The 25,311-nt window shown below is 45.7% G+C and overlaps 3 protein-coding genes across 3 annotated transcripts in view; all 3 read right to left on the bottom strand.

The window, feature by feature from the left end:
• On the bottom strand, nucleotides 1-10,190 carry itga2.2 (integrin, alpha 2 (CD49B, alpha 2 subunit of VLA-2 receptor), tandem duplicate 2). Its single transcript, XM_029163684.3, has 30 exons — nucleotides 9,644-10,190; nucleotides 8,419-8,542; nucleotides 7,506-7,615; nucleotides 7,336-7,427; nucleotides 7,120-7,234; nucleotides 6,899-7,026; nucleotides 6,673-6,821; nucleotides 6,433-6,583; nucleotides 6,175-6,340; nucleotides 5,988-6,064; nucleotides 5,484-5,622; nucleotides 5,055-5,200; nucleotides 4,846-4,989; nucleotides 4,562-4,765; nucleotides 4,360-4,490; nucleotides 4,113-4,276; nucleotides 3,892-4,043; nucleotides 3,708-3,818; nucleotides 3,507-3,592; nucleotides 2,796-2,937; nucleotides 2,642-2,725; nucleotides 2,490-2,566; nucleotides 2,314-2,397; nucleotides 2,132-2,234; nucleotides 1,937-2,047; nucleotides 1,746-1,856; nucleotides 1,381-1,494; nucleotides 1,201-1,290; nucleotides 989-1,105; nucleotides 1-892 (listed from the first exon to the last, which is right to left on the bottom strand). The coding sequence occupies exons 1-30, from the start codon at nucleotides 9,687-9,689 to the stop codon at nucleotides 803-805; spliced, it is 3,558 nt and encodes a 1,185-aa protein (XP_029019517.1). The 5' UTR covers nucleotides 9,690-10,190; the 3' UTR covers nucleotides 1-802.
• A 3,474-nt stretch (nucleotides 10,191-13,664) lies between these two features.
• On the bottom strand, nucleotides 13,665-18,474 carry paip1 (poly(A) binding protein interacting protein 1). Its single transcript, XM_029161278.3, has 11 exons — nucleotides 18,082-18,474; nucleotides 17,490-17,641; nucleotides 16,852-17,046; nucleotides 16,644-16,750; nucleotides 16,416-16,527; nucleotides 16,008-16,133; nucleotides 15,807-15,913; nucleotides 15,521-15,638; nucleotides 15,388-15,442; nucleotides 15,229-15,298; nucleotides 13,665-14,720 (listed from the first exon to the last, which is right to left on the bottom strand). Exons 1-11 carry the CDS (start codon nucleotides 18,272-18,274, stop codon nucleotides 14,630-14,632), a joined length of 1,326 nt encoding a protein of 441 aa, XP_029017111.1. The 5' UTR covers nucleotides 18,275-18,474; the 3' UTR covers nucleotides 13,665-14,629.
• Nucleotides 18,475-22,642: 4,168 nt separating this feature from the next.
• LOC114861735 (fibroblast growth factor 10-like) overlaps nucleotides 22,643-25,311 on the bottom strand; it is a 10,313-nt gene continuing 7,644 nt past the window's right edge. Inside the window, exons 6-7 of the mRNA XM_055511543.1 lie at nucleotides 23,586-23,689; nucleotides 22,643-23,425 (exon numbers count right to left, since the gene is read on the bottom strand). Of these exons, the coding sequence (XP_055367518.1) occupies nucleotides 23,234-23,425; nucleotides 23,586-23,689 (296 nt within the window). The 3' untranslated portion in view covers nucleotides 22,643-23,233. The remainder of the gene's footprint in view (nucleotides 23,426-23,585; nucleotides 23,690-25,311) is intronic.

The raw sequence follows: 25,311 nt of genomic DNA, 5'->3' as shown, positions 1-25,311 counted from the left end.
ATGAATAAATCCGGAACTTCTCTTTGCCAGAAACAGTATTTGCATGTGCTTTGTTTACAAGATGTAGAGGACTGTGCCTCAGGGAATATATTAAAGATTCAACTAAGCAATTACAGTAGTCAGTTTGTGGTATTTTTAAAGAAGAGTCTCGCAAATACAGAAGTAAAAAATAAAAATAAGTAAGTAAAGAAAACACGCATTTTTACTGTAATCATTAAATAACATGCAAAGAGCATGTTAGTGAGATATTCATACCTGACCCCTCATGGACCTCTACAGTCACATGTAAAACCACAATTGTATCTTACAGTATATACAGTAGAAATACAGTGAAAGAGGTGATATCCTCCATTCGTCCATGGACAATTTTTCCTTTTCACTTTTAAACTAATTTACATTAACAGTCTTAGTGCAAGAAGAGCAGAGGTGACAAAGGATCTGAAGGCAGCTTTACTGTAGCTACAGACTCAATGTCATCGTCTTGACAACGAGCTACAGTAATTGCTGTACAAAATTCTATATAAAACTGTTATTATTTGATCAAGTTGCCCAAAAAACTTTAAAACAAAGGCGGTTGTGTGGTGGATGGTGGGGGGACTGGGACAAACATTCAAAGTCATTGCATAACAGCAGTCGCCGCGTGGAGGCAAAGAGAAAGGCTGACAGACGGCTTCCTCCGACAGGTGAGTCATCCAAAGTCACCTGCTCCCATTGGATGCCAGTGACTCGCTCCATTTGCACTTGATAAGTACCAGTGAGAAGCACCAGTATCCGCACTGGGTGGCTCTGGTTTATTACTGGTTCAGAGCACTTCATCCTTGTGTGCGTGGCTCTGTCCGTCTTCCTCCGCCTCCATCTGAAGCTGGTGGTACTTTCTTTTGAAAAACCCAAACTGCAAAGTAAACAGTGAAGCTACACGTTAGAATGGAGATATTGCAACCACCACAACACAGGAATTCAAGCCACAGAAGCCTGGAGACACTCCCACCTTGTACAGCAGCCCGACGGCCAGCGCCAAGAGCAGCAGCCCGGCGAAGACGCTGCCAACGATCACACCTATGGGAACGTCGGCCGTCTCCCCAGGTTTACTGATGGTCACCACCACCTGGACGGCAAAGACAGGGCAGGTCAATACAAAGCCTGTGTGAAGAGAGTGAACAATTCAAAATGCCTAATGAATCCAAGGCTGGAGCTTCTTACTGGAAGCCGTTTGAGGCCAATAACCAGCAGGTCTGGGTTGGAGGTTTCCACTTCCACATTGGAGGTCAGCTCGATGCTCTGATACGTAGCCTGTGGTGGCAGAACACAAGAAGACCAGCCGTGCTATGAGCATCTATCAAGCACTAATACAGAACAAAGCTCATCATGGAATCTGTGTACCAAAGCGAACGTGCCCCTCCAGATCCTCGATTTAACTTTCACAAAGTAGTCGCTCTTAACATCCGTATCTTTGAGGATGCATTTCACGTGCTCGCATTTTGCATTGCTGCAGTCCTGTAAGTAAAAAACAATAGCAAAAGGAAGTGAACACTTAACATAACTTCTATTGCATCTATGTCTAATAATCATAAAAAATTGTAAAACATGATTTAAAATTGTAGGATGTGACAGAAAAACAAAATACTACACAAAATGTAAAAGCAATACAAATACATACAAGTTGATCACATTATGCAGATTTGTCCATTATACAAATGAAAACACATGAAAGCAGCAGAGAGAGGCCGACAAACAGAGATCCTGACCAGCTTGTCCATTCGTCGGAGACTCTCCTCGGAGAACGACACCTTGCGCTCCTTCATAGCGATCTTCAGCGGGTCGACGATGCTGCCGGAGTCACAGCTGACGGAAGCTCCCTGCAGGGAACAGGCCTCACTGTACTTCCTGTATTTCATGGCTCGGGCTCAAAGCACGTCTGCGTAGTGGAGCTACTCACGGCATTTGTTTCCACGCTGGTAACGTACAGCATCTGGTTCCCACCTTTAGTGGCCACTGGCAGAGCGATGGTCAGATACAGGAGGCTGACGGGGAAGATACCTGTCGAAACCTTTAAACACAAGTTTTCCAATAAATCCATTTTTAAATAAACACGATGATGTTTATGATGATGTGATGTTTGATCGTACAGTACCTTCACTGTAAAGTTAAACTCTGGGCCGATGTCGTCCAGAGTTTTCACCGTTGTTACTATTGGACTGATGACATCTGCCACGTAGAACTCAATATTTGACTGTCTGCAGCAATGAGAGCAGACAGAGAAATATTAATACTGCAATAATAGACTGTGCATTAGTCAAAATGCCGTACAATCACCTGGATAAAACAATCCCTGCATCGTACTGAACAGGGAAGGAAACGTCCACCTTGTTGTCTGCAAGACTTTCTTCATCACTATCGCTGCAAAGGAAAACACAAGGAAAATATGACGTGTCGGTCGTTTTAAAGGACCTAGAATTTGGAATTTCTGATGGATTCCGTGTTCCGTGTACCTCTGGGCCTCAAACTTCACCTCAGCTCGGTTTTGCAACTGATTCAGACTGTAGTCAAAATGCATCCGAAACCTAATCTGCAATGAAACGACACAATGTTTGACAACCGGCGACTGATAGGGTTTGACCTGAAAGCGTTTGACCGCGCTTACCTCCTTATCCGTCCTCAGAACTGGGTATCCCACCTGGCAGGCGATGGTCTGCGCTTGAGCTGATGTGCATTTGACCTCATCTGTCTGCACACGTGGTGTAACACATTAACACATCACCAGACAGAGACGCAGTCGCAGAAATGCTTTCACTCACAGAGACAGAGATGGAGGAGTAGTAGAGGTTGCTGGAGTAGGTGGCCAACACCCGAGTGTTGTACGCGTTCTCCTTTTTGTTCCTCACAACGACGTCGAAGGACAGCTCCCGGTTATTAGCGCTGACCAGAACGGGAGCGGAGCTGCAGCACAGATTCAAATGAAAAAGACAAATCATCTAAAACTATTTTTAACAGAGGCCTAATAAAAAAATAAAATAAGTTCAAAATAAAAGTCTATGTAAACATGCTACAAAAATTTCAATCAGTAGCTGCTAAACCACAAGCTACTCTGTATGAGCATGGGACAGTACCTAATGTCTGCCTGTTTATTTCCATACAAGTCTTCTGCATCCCTTCATCTCAGCGAGTGTTTGTCCGAAGTCTGACACAACTGTTTTATTGGCTGTGAAGTTGCTGCATAAACGGGCAAACTTTAATTGGTGCAGCTATTAACAACCCAGGCAGACTCATAAAACTAGAAACTACAGAAAATAGAAAACTAATTTATATGAAGGCACCAGGAGCAATGTCGACTTAGGAAAGGTCCATTCTAGAAGGACTTCAGGGGACGGGACTGTAACATCAGTCCAATCTGGCAACGCATCGATAAAATACAACCTCCACAGTTTAGACAGGAGCCGGTGACAAACAAATAAAGGTCTTTGTCCTGTGAACGCCATCCCATCTTTGTCTGTACGTGTAACTCTCACCCGGATCCCTTCGAGGCTGTCGCCACAGTCAACACTAGATCACTGAGGCAGACGTCGTCGGAGCCGCAGTCTTTGGTGAACGGAATCTGCAACAATGACAGAGGCTGCTTCACTGTTTGCATCAAACAGTTTGAACACATCTCACTTATTTCCTGTAGGTCTAAAAACAGCACAGACTGTCGCACCACGTCAACCACTTACAAAGAACTCTGAGGCGTTTGGAGAAAACACGTCGAGGACAGGATTCACGTCTGCATTCTGCTGCTCGATTTCTACCTTCAGACTCAGGGAATTCACAAAGTCCGGCGTCTCCTGTTAAAAACCAAATCAGGGATGAATGTGTTGAAACACTCAGTGATATAAGATCCCACGTCTCCCCCTTTACCTGAACGTAGACCTGGTAGTCCTGACACAGGAGAGTGGAAGCGATTTTTGCCTTCTCCGTGAGGGAGCGCTCGTTGTTTTTGGTGAACATTCCTCTTGATGTGACTCGTGAATCCCTCAAGTTAGCGTCCAGAGTCAGCGTGTACGAAATGTCTGCAAGGAATTCAGTTTTAGTCTGAGCTCATGTTTTCCTTTTCTTACAGCGTCGTGTGTCGTATTTACCGATGGGTCCGACGGGGTTCTTGGGCCTGAACGCAGCGCTGAAGCAGAGGTGGGTGCTGAAGCACGTCAGCTTGCGTCCAGCGACGTCGCAGTCTTTGTTGAAAATGTTGATCTTGTCAGGTGTGAAGGAGACTTTGGTGGAGACGGACGCGACACCCCGGGACCTGAAAACAGCAGCACGTTCAGAGAACGATGAAGCAACACAGGCTGCGTTTCATGGGTCACGATCTGAGACGCATTTACCCACCAGAGCTGCACCACTTTGCCGTAGGCTCCCACTGATATGTCAGGGATCGTGTCGTCATTCAGATCCTTGTAGCCATCGAGGGATCGTCCAAAATACTGCAGTTTGGGATCCAGCTTGGAGCCAAGGATTCTCTAGAAAAACAGGACAGTCATTACTCATCCCGTTGTTAGTTCACCGGTCAGGAGGAGTTCCTTCCACATACCTGGGAGAAATCCTTCCTTAACGTTTTCCTCTCGCCGTTGTAGACGTAAATGACGCCCACTTCCTGGTCTTCGAGTGGCGCTCCTACGACTACATCCCCGTAGCCGTCCAGGTCCAGGTCCGGGACGGCAGAAATGGCCATCCCGAACCGTGCGTTCTCGTTCTGGGCTGGACCCGAGAGGAATCCCTGCTCGTTCAGGATCCCCTTTGGTGAGCGAAGTGGGAAACGTTTAGTTTGTAAAAGCAGGGTGTTTGATGAGACCTAGAGACTGCGCTGACTTTCACCTTGGTCACAGAGAACAGGTAGACCTTGCCCTCCTCCCTCCTCTGCTCATTCATGAACATTGGGGCGCCGACTAGGAGAAGGTCCGTCACTCCGTCTTTATCCACGTCCAGCGAGCACAGGACACTTCCAAAATACGACCCAATCTGGAACAACAAGGAATTCCTAGTTGGTTCCTAGGCAACGCCAGCAAATCATCTTACGTCGCTACCTGTTTGCCTCTTGCTGAATCTATGATGGTTAGTTGCTTCTGGGCATTCAGGGTGTAGACGATGACTTGACCGGAGTGGTTGGAGCGAGGCGCACCGGCCACAAAGTACAGAGTAGACTCATCGCTCATTGTGGTGACAGAGTAACCTGGAAAGACCCAGAATGATAACAGGGTAAGCTGTCGTGTCTCGGCAGGCGCAAGGAAATCAAAAAAAGGATGAGGGAAATGTTTATGGAGAGCAGTTAGTACATGTCCACACAGTGAACAGGTCTAATTAGGCAACATCCTGAACATCTGCCTTTTAGGATTATGGGTGTGTTGGCCCTTTAATATTCTCCGCACACAACACATTGCTGTATTGATATAAAATCATACCAGCCTACCCAGTTCAAAGCCTGCCCAGTTCCAGCCTACACAATACCAGCCTACCCAGTAGCGAGCTGTGGTTTCTGTCTTGCAGGGTTCCCTCAAAAGCTGAAAAGGGGAAGATGTCAACCTTCGGCCCAGTCTGATGGACAACAGTGCCGCTCCATGCGTAGGCTCCCACCGCCCCCAGCATCAGCACATCCTTGAAGAGCACAGGTCAAAGGTCAATGGGCAGACGCTAACACATTTCCCTGTGAAGTAAGCCATGGGAAAAGGCGCTGCAAATTCAAGGTCAAACAAATGAAACTTCCTGTTTCCGTTCTGTGCAAAGGCTAAAGTGGATGTGGTTCATACTGCATAACGTTACCAGAGAGACATCACATGTGGTTCTACTGTAGAGCAGCTGCTATTAAAAACGATTGCATGAGTGCATTGTCACAGCCCATATTTTGGTGGTTTGACTGGTACAGCATGTTTATATGTGTAACAAGCGCACAAGACACTTGATGAATGATTCTTGACCGTGGATTAGATCAAACCACAACAGCAGCGGACAAGTGAAGGTACCTGTTGACTGGAGTAGTGAGCGCTGAACCCGACCTGGGACATCTCCATCTTGAAGCTGTCACCGCCTTTTCCGGTGCCTTTTGGGAACACAGCGTTGTGTACAGTAAATTTAAAAGCACAGTGTACGTAACATGCTCTATCGGGTAAATGACAGCCTTAACAGTGGGGGAGGGGAGGAACAGCTCACCTTCTATGCTGAAGATGCGGTCTCCCAGCGTCCCGGCGATGTTGGACAGAGCTGCCTCCTCAGACACGTTGAAGAAGAACTTGTCCGTGGGCAAACTGGCGATGGATTTAATTTCAGCAATCAGATTTTTCGTGTCTTTGTTGGTTCTGATGTAATAACCCAAGACCTGGGAGGAAAACAGAGATTGGGTCGATGCAAACGAGATCAGGACAAAAAGCGTGAGTGAGGTAGGAAGGAGGCGGGTTGCTCTGTACTCACAGCGATACCAAAGCGGGTGATGCCTTGTTTGTCACACTCTGCAATCACCGCATCCCTCATGCTGTCGTCATGGGACTCCCCATCCGTGACCACCACCATCACCTTGGCGGCGCCTGCACGCCCACCGTTCTTTTTACTGAACGCTGTCTGACTGGAGAGAGCAGACGCGAGGCGTTCGGCTAAGCTGGCAGTAATGCTCATCATCAACAAGACATTAATAACGCTGGGGGCGCGCTGTACCTGGCCGCCTGGATGGCGTGGAAGGTGTTGGTCAGTGTCCCGTACATCTGTGTGATGCTGGACGCAGCAGCGATCATCTGAGCTTGGGTTTTAAACGTGTTCAGCTGGAATTCCACCCTCTGGTCGATACCGTACTGGATGACGCTCACCTGTGTCGTTAACAGGTGAAGCGCGAGTTTAATGTTTGATCAGGTTTCCTGTTACGGCTGACGAGACCCAGCATCACCTGTGTGCTGTCAGGCCCAATGTCGAGTTTGGATATTAGCTTCTGCAGGAAGAGCGTCATTGGAGCCCAAGGGTAAATGCTGTTGGAGCCATCCAGCACAATCACAATGTCCATAGGTCCTCCACACGCTGGAGAGGTCACGTGAGCCATCATTATAAGGAAAGCACCGCAACCACAAAGATGTACTGAGTCTAACAGATAGGACCTATTAATAAACGTACTCTGGACAGCAGGAGAGAAGGCAGGTAGAGGCCGGAAGAGGGGGTTCATTCTGGCACAGATCCCTGGGTAGAAGTCCTGACTGCTGCACAGCTGTGCCCAGAGAGGGCCGCACATCTGTAGAGAAGCACAAACAGGAGAAAAAAAGAGACTTAATGGGTTTGTCCAGAGAGAACTCCTGTTTGAGTCTGTTTGTTCACTCAGCTCATGTTACACACCAGCGTGTCGGGGAGTGCCGGCATCCGGATCAGGGTCAAACCAAGGGACATGTTGATGTTGACATTTTTAACTGATGGAATGCTGAGAGAATCTGTGGACGAAGGCGCAGATACAGCATCACACGGAACCAAGCGTCTGGAGGCTGTTCTCGCGTTTTAGGCCGTCCTACCTTGAAGACCCAGTTTGTCACAGGTGTTTTTAGAGCCGGACACTTGACACTTGTAGATGTCCCCCTTCCTGTTTTGGCTGTAACCGCTCCACGGAGCGCCGACCAGCAGCCTGCGGACAACAAGAGAACCCCCCTCCTCCTCAGCCTCTTACAGATGGGCCCGGGGTGTGTGCGTGCAGAGCACACAACCTGTCCAAGCTCATCCGAAGCTGCAGAATGTCCTCAGGTACAAAAACTACATGAGCAAGCAGCAGCAGGTCCATCACAAACAAGATCCTACAGGTTCATAATGAAGGGTTCTACAGGTTCATAATGAAAACATCCACCTAACTGTGATTATTCTTCCATCACATCAGTATTAATCCTGCTGTAAAATACATCTAAGACTCATGAAGCTTTGAATTCACTCTGTGACACATAGTATATCATGAGTATATAGAACTGCAGACTGAGTATAACAAATGTGATGCATCATCAGGAAACTGGATCTATTACTGTATATTAATGTGACAAAATCACATCCTCCAGTCATGTAAATGTAAAAATGTGACACTCCTCCAGACGGTGACTTACTCTGTGAGTGTGACTCAGTTCAACCCTGGGATATCTAAGCCGCTGGGTTACTGTTTAACTAAGACGGGCTAAATGTAAGAGGCTCGAACGTGACACAAGTCTTAGTGTGGCACAACAGACAAAATAAGTGCACCTCCTTCTCTGAGGATGGTGCACATACAGTACACTTATTTCCCCTGTTTTGCTTCTGTGCTACGGTTTAAAAGTCATGAACAAAGACTATAGAAAAGACACGGATGAAAGCAGCGCAGCCTCCACTTGAACAGGGCTGTGAAACCATAATGAGCTTCACAGACAGCTCGTTCAGAAACTAAGCAGAACAAAGTGACTCCATTCGTACCATTGGCCTTGGTGGTTTGCTGCCTGCAGGACCGAGTAGCCAAACTCCTCTGACGGCGAGCCGCTGAACACCTTGGCCCCGGCTGTGCCGACGTTGAAGGACCGGGACCGCCCGACTCTGTCAGCTGGTGAAGACGATGCCACCGCTTTAGTATGGGTCTGGTAATAATGAGCCTAAGAGCTGTACAGTATCTACGACACCTTCTGTAAACACAGTCAGTTTAATTAGTACATTTCTTTTTGTAATTGTGCATGTAGTGTTTTATAGAACATTAAAACCTTTCGTGTTCACGAACCAGAGGTCTGTGGTTTTGCAATTCTACCGTGCATCAACTTCCTTCAGTCGCGTCCGGTGGGTTTGTGGTTGAATAATGCATGTGACCAATGCGCATTAAGTGCCAGTTTGACTGATAGGCGCAGAGAACTGAGGAAGGGTCACACATTCATGAAGCGCTGCGCTGCGTGCAGGAGCGGAGCTGCGAACGCAGGCCCCTCCGCGCCCTCAGGACATGGAATTCGCTCGTCTGCCAGTGAGTGTTTCTGCACTCTCAGAGCCACAGGCCCAAACAGGCCGGGTTCAGCAGCCAGCCCTCTGGTCAGCCAGAGGAATGTGGATGGGCACTGGATGGGCTCAGGAGACCCTCCCCAGCGCAGGCTGCAGCCGCGCCCGTTGACCTGCAGCGTAGAGCAGCACTTTGCCTCCTCCTGGGAGTCTGCAGACCCTCAGCCTACACTATCAACCACGGCTTCCATTTCCAGAACAGGGAACGGCAGTAGAACGGCAGTTAGATAATAATTACGCCTATTGCTCTTTCAGCCTTTATTTCTAGTCAGATCCAGAAATCAACCAATGTCTCCAGGCTGCCGTGGAGCCGTTTCCACGGGTTATGGAGCAGAGGACGTTTGATCTGGTTTGACTTAATGCCTTTCACGACTCCGGATCACACATTTGACAGATGAAAGAAGCTGCGGGACGATCTGAAATCTGATTCAAAACAAGCGCACCGCCAGACTCGTCCACTCATCTGTTGCTCTGCAAAGTGTATGAAACCTCACTCTGCACCTCAGTCCGGGTGCAGAGTGACGGAACCAGCCCGACTGCGGCGTATTTGAACCAAACGTCGACGCTATTTGTGGCGAGAATATGAGGATTGTTTCACCTTTGAGCGCAGGCTCGCGCATTCCCAAACCACAGATTTGAAATTCGAAACAAGCCCAGTACTTACCGGTAACTATTAAAATGAACAAGATATTCCCCAAGAAGAAAGACATAGTGGCGCTTGGTCCATAGGAGGCGATTAAATGAAGCCGCCGCACTTGTCAAAGTTGCTGATTCGCGCAGCGGCGACTCAGCGTGACGCACGAGGAGGTTGGCTTCTAAATAAGGACTCTTCCTTATCGAGTTCCGGTCGGTGCCAACTTAAACGGCCACTATTGTGAAAGGATGTGAAGCTTGTAATGATGTCAGAGTCACTGGGGAAGTGAAGCCGAAGAGCCAATCAGGGTATTAATATGTTATTATCGGACGAATAATTAATGGAGCTCGTTTTAAAATAAACCTCCAGCTCGTCAGTGGGTTAGAAAATAAAAAAACAAAAAGTCTGAAACAAATTTACTGGAGGCAAAAGAAACGAGCGTCCAAAACACACCCGCGCCCTCCAGCTTTGACTTAAACGTCTTTTAATCGTCATTCTAGAGCCACGATCATGTGAGGACAAACAGCACTAAATCAAAGGATGTCAAATAGAAAAACGCACATCACTAATAAACGATTCGAGCCTTGTCTCATCGCTCATCAAGCTGAACCCTGTAATTTCTGTATTTCCAGCACACTGCGGAGGGCGGAGGGAGAAGAGGATTCGCTCAAACCTATAAACTGAAGCCCAAACAATAGCAAGTCATTTTTTCCTTTACTGAAAAACAATTATGTAAGATTTCATTGGAACATGTGCTGGAGAGTTGAAAGACGTTTAATTCTCGAGGAGTGGTTTCATTCTAAAACACTGTTGGAAAGAATGTTTGCTGGTGTTTGTTGCTCAAGGCTCTGGATAATTACGTCCTCTAATTCCATATTGTTTCATGGGCAAATTACTCCATATGTACGTCTCACAGACTTCAAACCTCTGTTTAGAAGTTGGAGGAAATTTGACTTAACCTTTAAAAGAGAGAGAGTCCTCTGAGGTTCTGGAGCAACAGGAAATGACCCTAATTACGTCATCGGGATTACAGATCTCTAACAGAAAGCCGTCAGTGTGAACTCAGGTTTGGGAATTTAGGAGTTGTGGGTTCTGTCAGAGGATCGTTCAATACAATGTAGATGCTTTTTGTTGCATTGTGGGAATTGTAGGACTGAACATTTCTTCAGCTTCACACTGGGGTTATTTATTTCAGACTTATTTCAGACTGGGCTGGGGAATCTGGGATCAAAGGCCTTGCTCAAGGGCAGGTCAGAGGTGGTAACAAGGGAGGAGCAAAAGCGCCTCAGACCTTTTTTAAGCTTCCGCTCATTTCACTGGTGCAAGTCTACAGGGTTCTGATAGACATTTACTAATTACAACCCAATCAGCTGCTTCAGTCTGACACAAGAATCAGTCAGAAAACATGTGTAACAGCCTCTTCTCAGAAACACAGAGCATGTCAGACTGCATCTGTAGTTTATCTAGATGAAAGCAGGTCCATACACTGCGGGTTCACACCCACCTCTGTAAAGCTGGCGGTTCTGTGTTGCGGGTCGATAAGAGGCCAGTAAACGTACTGTCCAATGACAAAGATTAGCTGTTCCGTATATCATTTATTTATTTATCTCCACCCATCCAAGTGCTGTAGGTCACCACGGGTCGTAAAACCGCTCCAAGAGTCGCTAAACTCTGCCAAGCCCTTCACACAGCTGTGGGACACACAACTGTACATTCACATTTACTACATGTTGTGAATAATATAAACCCCTGATCGGTGAGTTCAGCTTCCAGCATGAGACAGGACTGGACGACTCAGCTGTGACTCAGTTCATCCGGCTCCACTGTTTACAGGTGAAGCCAGACCTCATTGAGACGCTGAACCCTGACTCCACCTCCACTGTTTGTGCAGCCGTGACTCGTGTGTAAGTCATGATGAGCTGGACCCCCTAAGAATTGACTCGAATGTTTGTCACATAGAGCAGATCAATCACGTAAAGAAGCTGATCTTTTGGATCTTTTCATGGTCAGGGTTCCACTCACTCTATACACTATACGGAGGTATTGAGCAGCCAATTCTGGTAAAGGTGAACAATCTAAGGAAGGATCTTAAAACAGCAAACCCTGGGGTGTGTTTTCCTGTCAGGCTCATACATAATGGAGGAGTGTGGGCACGTCACTAAAAATCCCCTCTAAGGAAGAACATGATTCATTTGAAGTAGCTCTGGGTGTTTGGAGAACAGTTACAGTCACAACAAGCCTGGGCTCTGTTCATATTCCCTTCACTCACATTGGAAAAGGCTATTTTTCTCAGCTTCCTCTTTTGTCAGCTCGCCAAATGGTTAAATTTAATTCTACTTCCTGTGTCCGGCGTTTGAGATTTCCATCTTTAAAAGTGCCACCGTTCCAGTACACCAGTCAAATGTATGACAGCTTTAAGAGTCATTAGTCTTGTTGAGGATGTTTTGGGAGTTTCCCGTTAAGTTCAAATGCTTCGTCTTAGCTTCATCTTCAGATTCAGGGTCTCAGCTTGTAAACAAATAGTGAGATCATTGCTAAAAGTGCTGAAGTTGAGGAGCAGCATGGTGCAGTACGATGCAGATAGTGCACAGCACACTCCCACACAGAGCTCTGGGTGAATGGACTGTAGCATGGAGCTAATCCCGCTTTCACACCCATCTGCTGACCAGTGGGAATCCAAGGCCCTGATTTGCCTTGCTGCATTGTGATCCAGACTGTCCCGTCCCGCCGGATGGGCTCAGATGGGCTCACGAGTGGATGACTGCACACAGACGCGGTGCAGTGTGACTCGTGAGCGAGGCTGCAGTCGCCTGGTCAGACGCTCGACGAAGGACGCTCCAGTTCTGCTACAGTTACTAGAGGCTGGTGGGAGAGGCGTCCATCTTGGGAGAAAGGTCCACAGTAGTAACAAATGGCAGATGTTAACAATCCACGTCCATGAAACACAAGTTTTAAACAATGTGTTTTTTAAAGCACGAAAGCTTCACATTAACCACAAGTAATAAAACCTAGTATGAAACGCGAGCTGAACCTACGCAACAATGCTCAAATGAGGATTGTTGTGGTTATTAGAGCATTCATCCCACATCGCTGGGAAACTGAGATGAATCAGTGATGGACGCCGGCCACACTCGCAACCTACGATGACTATCGCAGAGCGAAACGCAATGTTCCCCTGCTGTGATTCTTAGTTTCATCACATGATCAGCAGGGTTTACATGGCACCAACCAGCTATTTGATCGTGGTGAGAAAAAATGTTGTGGTGTGTGATTGGGGTTAAGGCAATATTATGGTATGGCTGTCTGCAGTTTCCCTCTGAGCTCAAGAACCCACAAAGCATTTTCAGGCTTATGAACACACGACGATGCTCTAACATGGTAACAGAGGCAGCCATCTTTGCTTTATATGGAAAAGGTGGTGGTACAGTATGTTATGGTTGAACACGATGCGGTGCTGTGGTCGACGCAGATTTAAAAACAGGGAGAGCGAGAGAGACAGCACAGCTGCAGCTTTGATTCACTCGAAGCTGAACGCAATATGTTTTAAAAAGTTTTAAGCAAAGTGCAAACTTTGCTTCAGGTGAATACAGTAATTAAGGTTGGTCTTTGGTCACGTTACTTAAGTTGGTCAGCAGGTGGTGGCAAAGACTACAAAAACAGTCACTGCACAGTTTAGTTATGTTGAATCCCTACATTTGATAAGGAGTTGATCTTTAGTGAACTAATATATTCATCTTCATCTCCAGGTATCATCATCCACCAGGGCTGAAGATTATCAAACTCATTCCACCAAGGAGGTAGACAAGCTGAGAAAAGTACAACCTGTGGCTTATAATCAAGAAATTTGAATGAATGTTTTATAATTCTAAACTTTTGCAGAGACGTCTGGCACGACTGCAAGCCGTGTTACAAAGAGACATGTTTGATGAAATTCAAAGCTACGAATAAAACATGAGCACATTAGTCTGAACACATTAGTTGCACAGCTGCGGATGGTGGTTTGTGTGTTTCTAACTCACTTTTGCTGAAGAAACTCAAACAAGCAAACAAATTCTCACATTATAAAGAATTTATTGCAGGCAAACAATGCTAACTTATATTTACAAATTATGAAACAACATTGCTTCATATAGGTCTCATAGATTGCTGGTTAACAGTTTTCAGTCTTGCCATAACAATGAATCCTTTTTGCTGCACACTATGAGATCTATAGTGACAATGTTTAAAGCTACAAAAGAGTTTTAGATGCACTGCATCCTCAGGAATTTCAGTCACTCCTTTGAAACACAGCACAAGATCACTTCCCACCTCCTCCCAGTCTCAGGAAATTAAAATTAAGAGGAATACTCTTTAAACTGAAAAAAAAAACTATTAAAGCAGAAATAATTTCTGACTGGTTGTTTTAGGCTGTTGCTGATGAGTTATAGAAACATTTCTAAAATATATATAAAGATTTTAGATAATATGTGACATACAGTAGTGCAGCTTTAACTTCTGTCTATTTTCCAGTTTGTTTGTGTTGGTGCTGTAATGCATTTTCCGAGTTTTAAACATTCACCTTCAGCCAGACCAACTGATAAACACCCTTCAAAAACAACAGTCTAACAGGAGACACAGTATTGAGAGAACAGCTGGATCGGTGTTGCACACCTGCATTTAAAGTGTGAACAATACCGCTCTGATAATGATTTAGGTGCTCTGGCCTATAGTTAGATGAAAACATCAGATGAAACATATCGGCAACTCAGAAAAATAACTAACAAATCCACAGCACGCAATTTTCTCTTGGCATTTAGTTTAGGTGTGAAGGAAATGAATTTCTAAAGAAACTTTTTAAAACAATGAAACCAACCATTTCCATGAATTTCTAATGCCTTACAATTTCAAACCACTGTCCCATTGATTGTCCCCACTTTCCAAGCAACACTGACTGAGAAAAGTGTCAGAAGTGCAACTATGAACAGCTTTTTCTGTTAAAATGCTTGTGATTAAAATAAAGGGAGTTTCACACTTGTGTCATTGCTGTCTTTTTCTTTCTGATTCAAAACAAAATTTTTCGAACGCTTCCTCTATTTCAGGCTCCATCTCATCCTCATCAAAGTCTAACCTGTAAACAGAACACAAGATTTAGATTGACAAATCTGTTACTGAATATACACTGTAGATGTCTTGTATAACTAATATTAACACAACTGTACCACCTATACACCACAAACCCAAACACTCTCCAGACACAAGCGCACTTTTCTGAGAGCAGGATAGGAGCAAGTAAAGCCCTCTTTCACATCTAACTGCTGAATAAACTGGATCTGAGGCCACGCTTGGCCCTCCTGCATTGTGAGCCAGTTAAACACATTGACCATGCTCAGGGGCCCACAGGTCATATGACATGTGTGTAACCATTATGTAGTCAGATAGTTGGGGATGTGCTCACTTACTTGGTACTGATGACTTTCGACAATTATGGTTCAATTAATTTTACTGAAGTAAATCGAATTATGATTCCAACTGATAACTTTACCAGGTTTAACAGACTCTGCACTTCATTTTATGAATTACAGTTGAACAACTGCAGTCATAAAAAAACTGTGTGGCAAACACTACTATGTACTTACAAGTCATCTCCATCAATATCATGGAAATAATCCTCCTTGTCCAGGATCTCTTGGTATTTCTCAGCATATTCTGTAAAAGCATAAGACAAAATTATAAATTCATCATTTTAATGTGGGGATCACTGTCACGCCACCACTAATTCAGTTATATAAGCTCACCTGGGTCTGCTGCTGTAAATGGTGTGCCGTCTTCTGTGTAAAATGTAGGTTCATTCTGTGGGTAGACCAGCAAAACAATGACCAACAGAAATGCGACTGTCGATGGATGTCAAACATAAGCAGATTAACTCACCATGAAGTAGTTGGGATCGGTGTCTGGTGTGGCATTGCTGGCTGCAGCAGCAGCATGGACTCTGCCCCAGTCACTGGATCTCAGCTTTAGTAGATTGAGAAGCATCTGTCTGGCATACCTGAGGAGAAAAAAAACACAGTGTTTCTTTTTGGTACTTTAGCAATTAGCCCCTTTATGTGAATCTAAATTTTGCAAGGTATAATATAATTTGTAGGAACTCAAAAGCAGAAACATACTTCCTAACCTAACATTACCATAAGCACATGCACTGAACTGACATACACACCTGCTGCCGGTGGCATCTAGTAGAATAGTATCAATGTTTTTCATCAAATCTTCCATATGGGATTGTCCCTTTTCTTTCCACGTATCATCCAGAACAGAGCCTGTTAGCTGCAAATCCAAATCGCATGCTCATTAGACCTTCAAATAAGAAAAGGACCAGGAATGCGTACTATAAAAAAAGTGTAAATGTATCTGTTGAAACCTTAAGCAGTTTGACAGCACAGATCAGGTTTGCATCCTCAGGATTGGAGAACAAACTTTTCATCAGATCACACAGACCACGAAGAAGGATGTCTGCTCTAGCTGGAGGCCCTTTACCACTCTTTACCTAGTTTAACAATTCAAAAAGACATCAAATTCAGTTAATGACAATGAATGTACATTTAGAGCTTTGGTTTAGTCTTCCATGACTGAACAGCTGTTTGTTGGATTAGAGGGCAGATTAGCAGGGACTCAAAACCACATCACTATCTGCTCTAAGACAAACATGCTAAACCATTTACAGATCTTTAAAATGTGTGCTAATAAATGACAATATTATAAACGTTTTGAGTAATAATAACATCTCATCATACAGTATTAAGTTAGTGAAGAGGGCAAACCGTCCTACCTCTAGATTAAGATAAAGCTCTCCCAGAAACAACACGAAGGAGTGGAATTTCTTCTGGGTCTCTGGGTCTCCTTTAACAGCTGAATCCTTTTTTTCAAATTCTGTATGACATCTACAGAAAACAATATTATTACAATATTAGTCACACTATAGCTAGCTAGCTTTTGCCAAAACGTTGTGTTTACCTCCAGAGAAAAATTAACATTAAATTCAAAACTGTTAAGTCACCTTTTCAAGAGCATTTGACGAAAGTTGCCACTCGGGGGGGTGAGGTGATGCGACAGGTAGTTACAGAGTCTGGCGCCCGTGTAAGAAAAATTTGGAATTGCAGTGGACTGGAGTTGAAAACAAGAGGGTCGCCATATGAGTATGTTGTGTCTGTGCAGATCATATTTCATCTTGCAACATTTATACAAAGAGCAATGTTTGTTTATACCTGTGTGAAAATCAGGTCCACCAACTCCTCCAGTAAATCCTCAGTAGTAACCCAGGAATTCAGCATGCCAGTGATGTTTTCAATATCTGTTTCAAAGGATCCTGGTGAGGAGCTCAGGTAGCCAAGAAAATCTTTTACTGTATCAGCCAAAGTTTCTTCACCATAATAATAGGCTGCATCCTCGTACTGAGGGTCCTATACAAAATCATAATAAAAAGGCAATATGACTAAAGGTTGATGGAAAAAAACAGTCCTCACTTCAGCAGAATATCTTCCATACACAGTCAAAGGCATCCTGCCTGTATTTCATTTATCTTGCAATTTAAATTCTTCTGTTCAACAATTACAGCTTCCCAAATACCAAAAAATGAAGCTAACTGGATGTGGGGTTAGTGAATATGTACTTTAGCAGATAAGCTACCGGCTGATGTGTCACACACACACACACACACACACACACACACACACACACACACACACAATGCTAATTGCGATTATGAACCTGCTTAAAGATTAGAGGCAAGTTGGTACTATATCTGCAGAAACTGAACAAATACCCTATAATGACAATGTAACCACATATAAAAGCTAAAGCAGCAGCAACAGAATGGACGTAGTGATGGTGGAATTCCACTCACTTCATACAATGAAAATCCGGTGGGGACAAATTCTGGAGCACTGGCTGAAAGACTTGATGACTTGGCCACGGCCTCCCCACCATTGCTCACTCTGTAGGCAGACGTGCTGTTGGCTTCTGCGCTCTGTTGGGGTCTGTTTTGTCTTTTATAATCTAAGGACAGGGGAAGAAATTGAGACAGATCAGCTGGGCAGTAGCTGACATGTCGTGCATGTCATATGACAAGTGGACCTCTGTTGCACCGTTGTGAAACCCGAGTGGGAGCTTTATTTAGATGCAGCGTTAACTTCGAATGGCCTCACATCAAATAGCAAACCAACAGGTGCATGTCGCAGCGCCCAAAGCTAAGGTTAGCTACGGTACCATTAGTTTAGCCGTTAGCTAGCTAGCGACTGCTCCACGTTCACCAGTAGCCACCTCTTTGCTTCTCTGGGAAACCGCTGTGTCTATTTTTACATTCAGCCAAACACAGTTTTAGCGACATTTTCGGTGAGTGACGCTTCAAGGAATCGAATCTGAAACTAGCCGATGTGTAACTACCGTGTAACGTGAACGTTAGCTCGGTTAGCTTTAGCTAGTGGACGACTCCCCACCTCCACCAGCCGCGTCGGTGGCCGCGTTGTTCTCCGCGTACGGCGGGGAGGTTCGCGGCTGTCTCAGCGGCTCCCTTTGGCTGAAGAGCATGCCGTTGCTGTCATCACCCGCGGAGATACCAGCGACCCCGGGCTCTGCTGTCACATTACGGGTTCTGCCTGCACCGGGGGCTCGGTCGAAATTCTCGTTCATGACTGTTCGCTTGTCAGCTCCGAATCAAGACAGCATCTGAACAAAACGCAGAGGTGCTTCTCAGCGTAACAGCCGCTTTTTTTCGTAAGCGTAGCGAAATCTGTTATTGTTTTTTTACGGCAAACGCCCTATCTGTGTTTCATGGTGGCTTTCTGGAAAGGCTGTTCCACCAGTGTATACAGAACTTTTTTTTCGCTACTTCCTTTAACAACAAACTCGTTGTCGCTGATATTTGCTTTTAAAATGAAGCTGCTGCCGCCTGGTGGCCTGGAGCTGAAATGCAGCCACTGCATTGTGCAACCACGTACTGCAGCGATAAAGATCCGCTTTAAACTAAGTGAAAAGTTAATTTACTGCAAGTCTAAATGAGTTATTGAAAGTGGCCTACTTATTGTTGAAACTAAACGTGTTTTAAATGTGTGAATGAAAATATTTGACATCTGCACATTTATTTCAAGAGATATTAAATATCTTACCTAACGATCCATTCAGCGTTTAAGTTTAACTAGTTTGTTTTTATTTTTATATGTATTATATAAACCTTAACATATTTATTATTTTTTATATTTACAATTAATAATTATAGTGAACTAGTTAATTAATGTATTTAATTATATGTGTGTAAGTAGCTGCCTTTTAACTCAACGGTTTGCCTTTGTTTATTTCTACACAATTAAGCATTGATACAAACAGGTTACTTTAACCTTTTTCACCTTGCCATGTTCAGTGTCTGTTTTTGTTCAGTTTAAAACACCCAGTTAAATTTGGCAGATTGGGTAAAATGACTAAATAGCCCAAATAAATATTGAGGACATGACCTCAGTGTTGTTCTCCTGCAAGTTTGTTGATTTAAGCCGTTGTTATTCATGCAACGTGGGCATGCGTTGTACCGTGACGATGAACCTGCAAAAAAGTGTGTGAAGTTCAGTGGGTTAAATAACTACACATTCTTATCAGATATTTAGAAAGGCACCAAACATTTTGTAGTGCACAGTCAGAACTGTGTCAGCTTTTTTTGTTTATGTTGGACCACAACAGTCTTGTGTATTCAATTGAATTGAATACACAAGACTTATTTTAGTAATAAACTCCTAAAACATGAAAAAAAGACATGAAAAGTCAAACTGCTGCTTCCAACAGGAGCAGAGTTTTGTGACAGGTCTCTCTAGGATGCTGGTCTTTGTTTGAACACTAACAGATGATACCAAGCCTCTTGCATCTGATTTAGTATCTAAAATTCTCTCCAACATCCAGGATCCTCTTCGAGCTGTTGCAATGTCTCCAGGATTCAAGTTTTTTCTTAATTTTGTCCATTTGCATTCTTCTGCATGAGTTGTATGAGATGTAATAAGGCCCCTTGAAGTTTACCGTGGTTCAGAGATGGTGGTTCTCGGTTTAGTTCCCATTATCCGACCCGATTGTGGAGACTGGACCTCTTCTACAGATGAATCTGCGGATAGCACTTATACATGAATCAGTGTCAAGTGCCTATGCCATCTCCAGGTGCACAGCATTGCTGGTCATGCAGGTAAAAAGCACTCCATAACTTTTAACAACATTTCTGCCTCGTTTACCATCAATGGGGCCAAAATAGTCAATTCCCACGTCAGTGAAGGGAGCCTTGTCTGGTAATCCGCCATTTTGTTTTCGATGAGTTGTCCTCTTTGACGTCTGCAGACAACACAGTCCGATACAACCTTTCTAGCAGCAGAATTTTCTTTATTGATTCAATATTTTTCTCTTAATTTAGACGTGATTTCTTCCGGTGTGCATCAACTGATGATGAGTATGGCGTAGAATAAGTGTACAAACATGCATGTTTTCAGGAAGGATTACTGGATGCTTAGTTTCTGTTGGCGGAGCTGCCTTGTTTAATCGTCCACCCATTGAGGACTCCGTCATCCATTATTGGGTCCAGTTTGTACAGCGAGCTGGTCTTGGGGATGGGTTTGTTGCAATTTTCCAATAGGGCCGTTTCAGCCGTGTAATGCATGGTTTTGAATGTATGTCTGTTTCCGAGCCTGACATAGCCTTTGCCTTGTCCTTGTCTGTATCGTCGCTAAGTCTGCCCGTTACCGATTACTGCCTGTTTAACTGACGCCGGGATCGCCTCGCCCTTGTCTGTCCTGTCAACCGAGCCTGAATGTTGTTGACCCTCGCCTGTCCACTGATGCCAAACTGCCTGATCTGGTACCGTATTCCTGTCTCTTTGTTACTGACCTGTGTTTGTCTGGGTCCGATCTGTCAAGACAGATCGGTGCATTGATGCACAGGTTACTTTAGCCTTTTTCACTCTGCCACGTTCACTGTGTCTGTTTTTGTTCAGTTCAAAACAAATCTGACAGATTGGGTAAAATGACTAAATATTGAGGACATGACCTCAGTGTTGTTCTCCTGCATGTTTGTTGATTTAAGCCGTTGTCATTCATACAACGTGGGCATGCGTTGTACCGTGATGATGAACCTGCCCAAAAGTGTGTGAAGTTCAGTGGGTTAAAAAACTACACATTCTTATCAGATATCTAGAAAGGCACCAAACATTGTGTAGTGGCGATTTTCTTACAATCAATTTTAAATGGCCACTAAGGAGTCACAGGGTGATTACACGGAAACTAATGAATCAAAACAAAACAGTGCAATGTCCATTCCAGATATAATGCTGTTTATGGGTGATTTATTGTTCAACAAACAAACAATCCGTGGTGGCTTCTTTTTGTGTGGGTTTGCGTGTCTTGTGGCTGCTGTGCATTCACTGCTCCTTTGCCGGTTTCTGTCTTTCCAACTCCGTCTTTCTGTTTGTCATCCCAGGCTCCTATCTGGTTCCTCAACCCGTCCCCCTACTGTAAATACAGTGTAGTATATATGAGGTGCCCCGTCGGTGCCGGAGCAATAACTAAACAATTAAAACCATTTATCTAATGCAATTTATCTAATAAGCACATCAACAGTAGAAGCTAACCTAAATTATACTATATTATACATACTGTATAGTGATATGCAACAATGAATGAAGAAAACAAACAGCTCCTACACGTTTATCTGCTCCAGAGGCGACTGTGGACCTGAGCCTCCACAGCTGTGCGTCTCTCAGTAGCTGCCCACTACAGACATGTGTTGCCCCAGACTTCTCAGCCTAAGCATTCATTAGTCGTTTCTGCCTGCAGTCATTTTCCACTTGTTTCCCAAAGCTGGCTCACATTATGCCACGGAGAATTCCCGTAGCACAAATGTGGAGAGCCGCGCCGATAAAAGATTGCCGCGCTTGTTTTCCACTTCTGTGAAAGTTCAAACATTCACCACTCTGAAGAGCGCCTGCCGCTGAGACGGGATGAGGAGCACACGCATCACCGCAGCTTTTACAGGCTGAGCGCATGGAGCTGGATCGGGCCAGTACCAGGCCCGTACCGGTCCAAGCGGCGCCTCACAGATGCAGCAGCAACACCTCATTGCACAACCCCTGGAGGGAGCGGAGGACACGTGACAGGCGGCGCCGTGCACGGCTCAGAAGCGTGACTCTAAGCGCTGGCGTCCGTCTGCAACGCTCTGCATCATTCCTCAGTTTGTCAGAGAGCCATTAAGGGACGACTGGAACACGTTTCCTGCCTTGAGGTTGAAGCGCTGCTTTCAGGCCTCCCGCTCTGGGGTCAGCGTTAGGGAGCGTGTTTAACTCACCTACTGTGGTCGCAGCCCTGCTCTCACCTCTCTGTCGCCCTCGTCTCTCCCAATTTGTCAGAACCGCCCTGAGATAGATGTTCTAAAAGGCGGGATGGGAGAACATGAGGCCCGGAAGCCTGCGGTGTTAATGTTCTCCCCATGGTCTTTTGATCTGGCATCGAGGCAGCTGCCACTGATTAGTGAGCTTGTAGATTATTACTGGGGGAAGTGGGCGTTCAGATGGAGGTCACATCTCTCCCCCGTTCATATTTCTTGCCTTGCACAAATTCAGACCCTCCTTCAAGGCCCTCCAGACGCCCGTGGACAGAAGTAATGCAGGCCAGCCCCGCGCCGGCGTTCACACATTATTTTCTAATGTTACCAGCAGGTGCTTTAGCAGCAGTCTTTACTAGGCCTCCTGCAACTGGAATGCTGCAGCTCCACTGTAATGGGGTGATATTAGGAAATGATGTCAGCATCTACAGGCCAAAGCCGGGACGTTACCCCCCCCCCCGTTCTGCTGTGGTTGGTCCTGTATGTTTCCAGTTTGTTTGGGACCTGATCATTAGTGCAATGGTTGCCACATGGACCATCAGGCCTTTTAGTCCCTTAGATAAGAACAGACTGGCCGCGACCTGAACGTTCACCGGGGCTTCGTGCTACTTGTTAACGCCGGTCACGCTCCAGTGGAAGAAAGACGACGGTGCTGCAGAGGAGGGAAGGATCATTTTAATATTTTATTTTCGCATACTGTAGTTCCTATAAAAGGCAGAGAATGCGAAGGAATGCTTGCTTTGTACGTTCCCCTGAAAGTTAAATATTTCACAAAATAAATAAGTCATTAGAATAAAGTCGAAACACAGTGGTTAAGTATCAAACACTTGCTTTAAATGTGGTATCCTCTATTATTTAATGCTGTCATGATAGACGTTAATTACTTCCCTCATCTTGCTGTTGTCATTTTTTTAACAACCTCCTTCGTGCCTAAATATGGATTTGATCAACTTCTTCTCCTGCATCTACAACACTTCATCTGGGCCCGTATCTTCTGTGTTATTCCAGCTGAAAACAGTTTGGCACAGAAACTAGGAGGCGTTTCGCATCGTGTGCCACAGACGCAGAACCACCTCTGCCCAAACAGCAAACAACACGGTCTCAGTCAAAGTCAACAGCAGAGGCCACGTCGGTGTGTAACAGTGTTAGTGCTTTGTTTCCAAAGGAGAAATTCTTCAGCAAAGTCTCGCTTTTACAGCTTTCCCTCTGTCCAGTGCTGCGCATGGTCCTTCTCCAGCGGGCGTCACCCGTTCACACGACGATGGGCAGGAAGTGCGTGGCCGTGTTCTTCCTGCGCGTCTTCTTGCCCTTCAGCGGCCGCCCGTGCACGTTCAGGCCCACGAACATCTGCCGCTTCCTGTTCTTCCACTCGGCCGACGCGTACGTGTTGTAGCCGTTCTCCTCGATCCGCTCCTTCAGGGTGCAGTCGACGCCGAACTCCCTCTGAAAGGAAACAGGACTCATCATGTGGATCGCCGATGTCTGCTGGACGGGAGCCCGGTTTGAGCCGGCGGCCAGATAGAGCTTCCTTTGATAAGCGCAGAACAATCTAACACTATCTGTGCGTCTAGATTATTGATTGAGCTCTGACTCGGATACTGACCGCTCCGTACAGCTCTCCCTTCCTGCTGATGGCCAGATAGTAGTTGCTGTTCAGCCCTTTGATGGCCACCACTCCCACGTCCACTGATGTGATTTCCAGAATACCTACAATTCAACAAAAAGAAAATTCTTTCAATATTTGTCAGCATTGGCAAAGAGGAAATCCAGCCGTGGCCTCTAACTCATGTGGTTCATGTGGTTTGCGTCTGTTAGTTGGAGATGAGCTCGGGAAGTAAAGGTGATAAGATGACTTCCTGACCAATAGTTGCTGTTGATAAGAGTGTGGAACAGTTAACACTTGGGTCAGTTCCCTGGGGGTCCAGATACACGAAAGCACAACAACAGACATTAGCTTAAGCACGGTCATTATAATATGTTAGTGTGGGAATTGTGTTTAAGCTCACAATTACTGTTCTAGCGCATTTATCATGTCAGTGATATTATATAGTGGCTCCACTGCCTACACCTGTGTAATAGATTCCAGCTGCACAGGCCGTTTAGTCGGAAGATTAATAGGTGCAAACTGCTGATTTGGTGGTTGTTTATATTCTGTTTGGTGTTCAGGTTTCCAACTCGCTCGTTGCAGCGGATTTGGGCCACGGGACAGCTGTTATTTGTGTGCTCCCCGTATCAGCACTTAAAGAGATACAGCTTCCTAGTGCGTCCTCTGACCGGGTGCATGTGTGTGCGTCTGTGGATGAAGCAGCGCCGGCTCGCAGGAAGTGGGGAGAGGAAGTCAGAGAGGGAGGAATGGAATCAAACATGCCATCACTCACACACACACACACACACACACACACACACACACACACACACACACACACACACACACACACACACACACACACACACATGTCAGTGTGGGGGTGTGAACTTCGACAGTGGACGACATCCTCCTTTGATCAGACCCGCAGCCCCTCCTCTGGTGGCTGTTTGTGTGGCAGCCTGCCTTACTGTGTGTGTGTGTGTGTGTGCGTGTGTGCGTGTGTGTGTGTGTTTGGAGGGGGGTCTATGGAGCTGAGTGGACAGTAGAGGCTGCAGGTGTTCCCCCAAAAGAACAATCCCGCTCTTAAAAGTACAGCAGCTCTCTCCTCATCCGTAAGGTCCTGCCGTATCGGTTTCTAGTTCAAACAGCGGCACCTCGGGGCAGCGGGGTCCGAGTCGACGAGGCCGCGCTGAGGAGTGTGACACGACTGCCACCGAAGATCTGAGAGGAGCTGCTCTCGGACCCGGATCGGGTGTCAGGCACGGAGTGAGGATGTAAGACAATCTATGGCAGTCTGTGGCTGCTCTGTAAACATGGGAGGGATGAAAGGCAGCAGAACAGAGGAGGACAGAGGAGCCATGACAGTGAGACCGGGGGCGGAGAGAGGATTAGAGAAGCTGTAATGACCACTGATCAAAGTCATCCACCGGAGGCAGGGGCGAGACAGCCTGTGCACGCGCACACGCACACGCACACGCGCTGATGCTCTTATGGACGAACGCAGTACACGCTGGAGCAGGTGAACGTGCACTTTGCTGCTGCTAAAGGCTCGGTCCGTTTCAGAGGTGGACAGGAATGAGCTCATCCTGAAGCAAGTGGAACATCACAAATACAGTATGCTGAGACTCCTCATACAACAGCGTTAGGCTTTAAATGTGACAGCAACGCGTCGTATGGGTCAGACCTGGCACCAGCAGGAGAAACGAGGCCGCTCCAGCTGTTTACATGCACCGGCGATGAT

The sequence above is a fragment of the Betta splendens genome, chromosome 9, assembly GCF_900634795.4.
Source record: "Betta splendens chromosome 9, fBetSpl5.4, whole genome shotgun sequence".
Taxonomy (NCBI): domain Eukaryota; kingdom Metazoa; phylum Chordata; class Actinopteri; order Anabantiformes; family Osphronemidae; genus Betta; species Betta splendens.
Note: the sequence above shows the minus strand (reverse complement) of the source record. Positions and strands in the feature narration are given on the sequence as shown.

What these genes read in the sequence shown, in the direction of transcription:
- itga2.2 (XM_029163684.3), bottom strand. Translation starts at nt 9,689, where the DNA reads ATGTCTTTCTTCTTGGGGAATATCTTGTTCATTTTAATAGTTACCG. An exon ending in TTGGCCTCAAACGGCTTCCA is followed by an intron (nt 1,106 to 1,200) that starts GTAAGAAGCTCC and finishes TTTGCCGTCCAG; the next exon opens with GTGGTGGTGACCATCAGTAA. An exon ending in CCGTCGGGCTGCTGTACAAG is followed by an intron (nt 893 to 988) that starts GTGGGAGTGTCT and finishes TTTACTTTGCAG; the next exon opens with TTTGGGTTTTTCAAAAGAAA.
- paip1 (XM_029161278.3), bottom strand. Translation starts at nt 18,274, where the DNA reads ATGAACGAGAATTTCGACCGAGCCCCCGGTGCAGGCAGAACCCGTAAT. An exon ending in CACCGACGCGGCTGGTGGAG is followed by an intron (nt 17,642 to 18,081) that starts GTGGGGAGTCGT and finishes CCCTGTCCTTAG; the next exon opens with ATTATAAAAGACAAAACAGA. An exon ending in AGCTTTATCTTAATCTAGAG is followed by an intron (nt 16,134 to 16,415) that starts GTAGGACGGTTT and finishes TTGTTAAACTAG; the next exon opens with GTAAAGAGTGGTAAAGGGCC.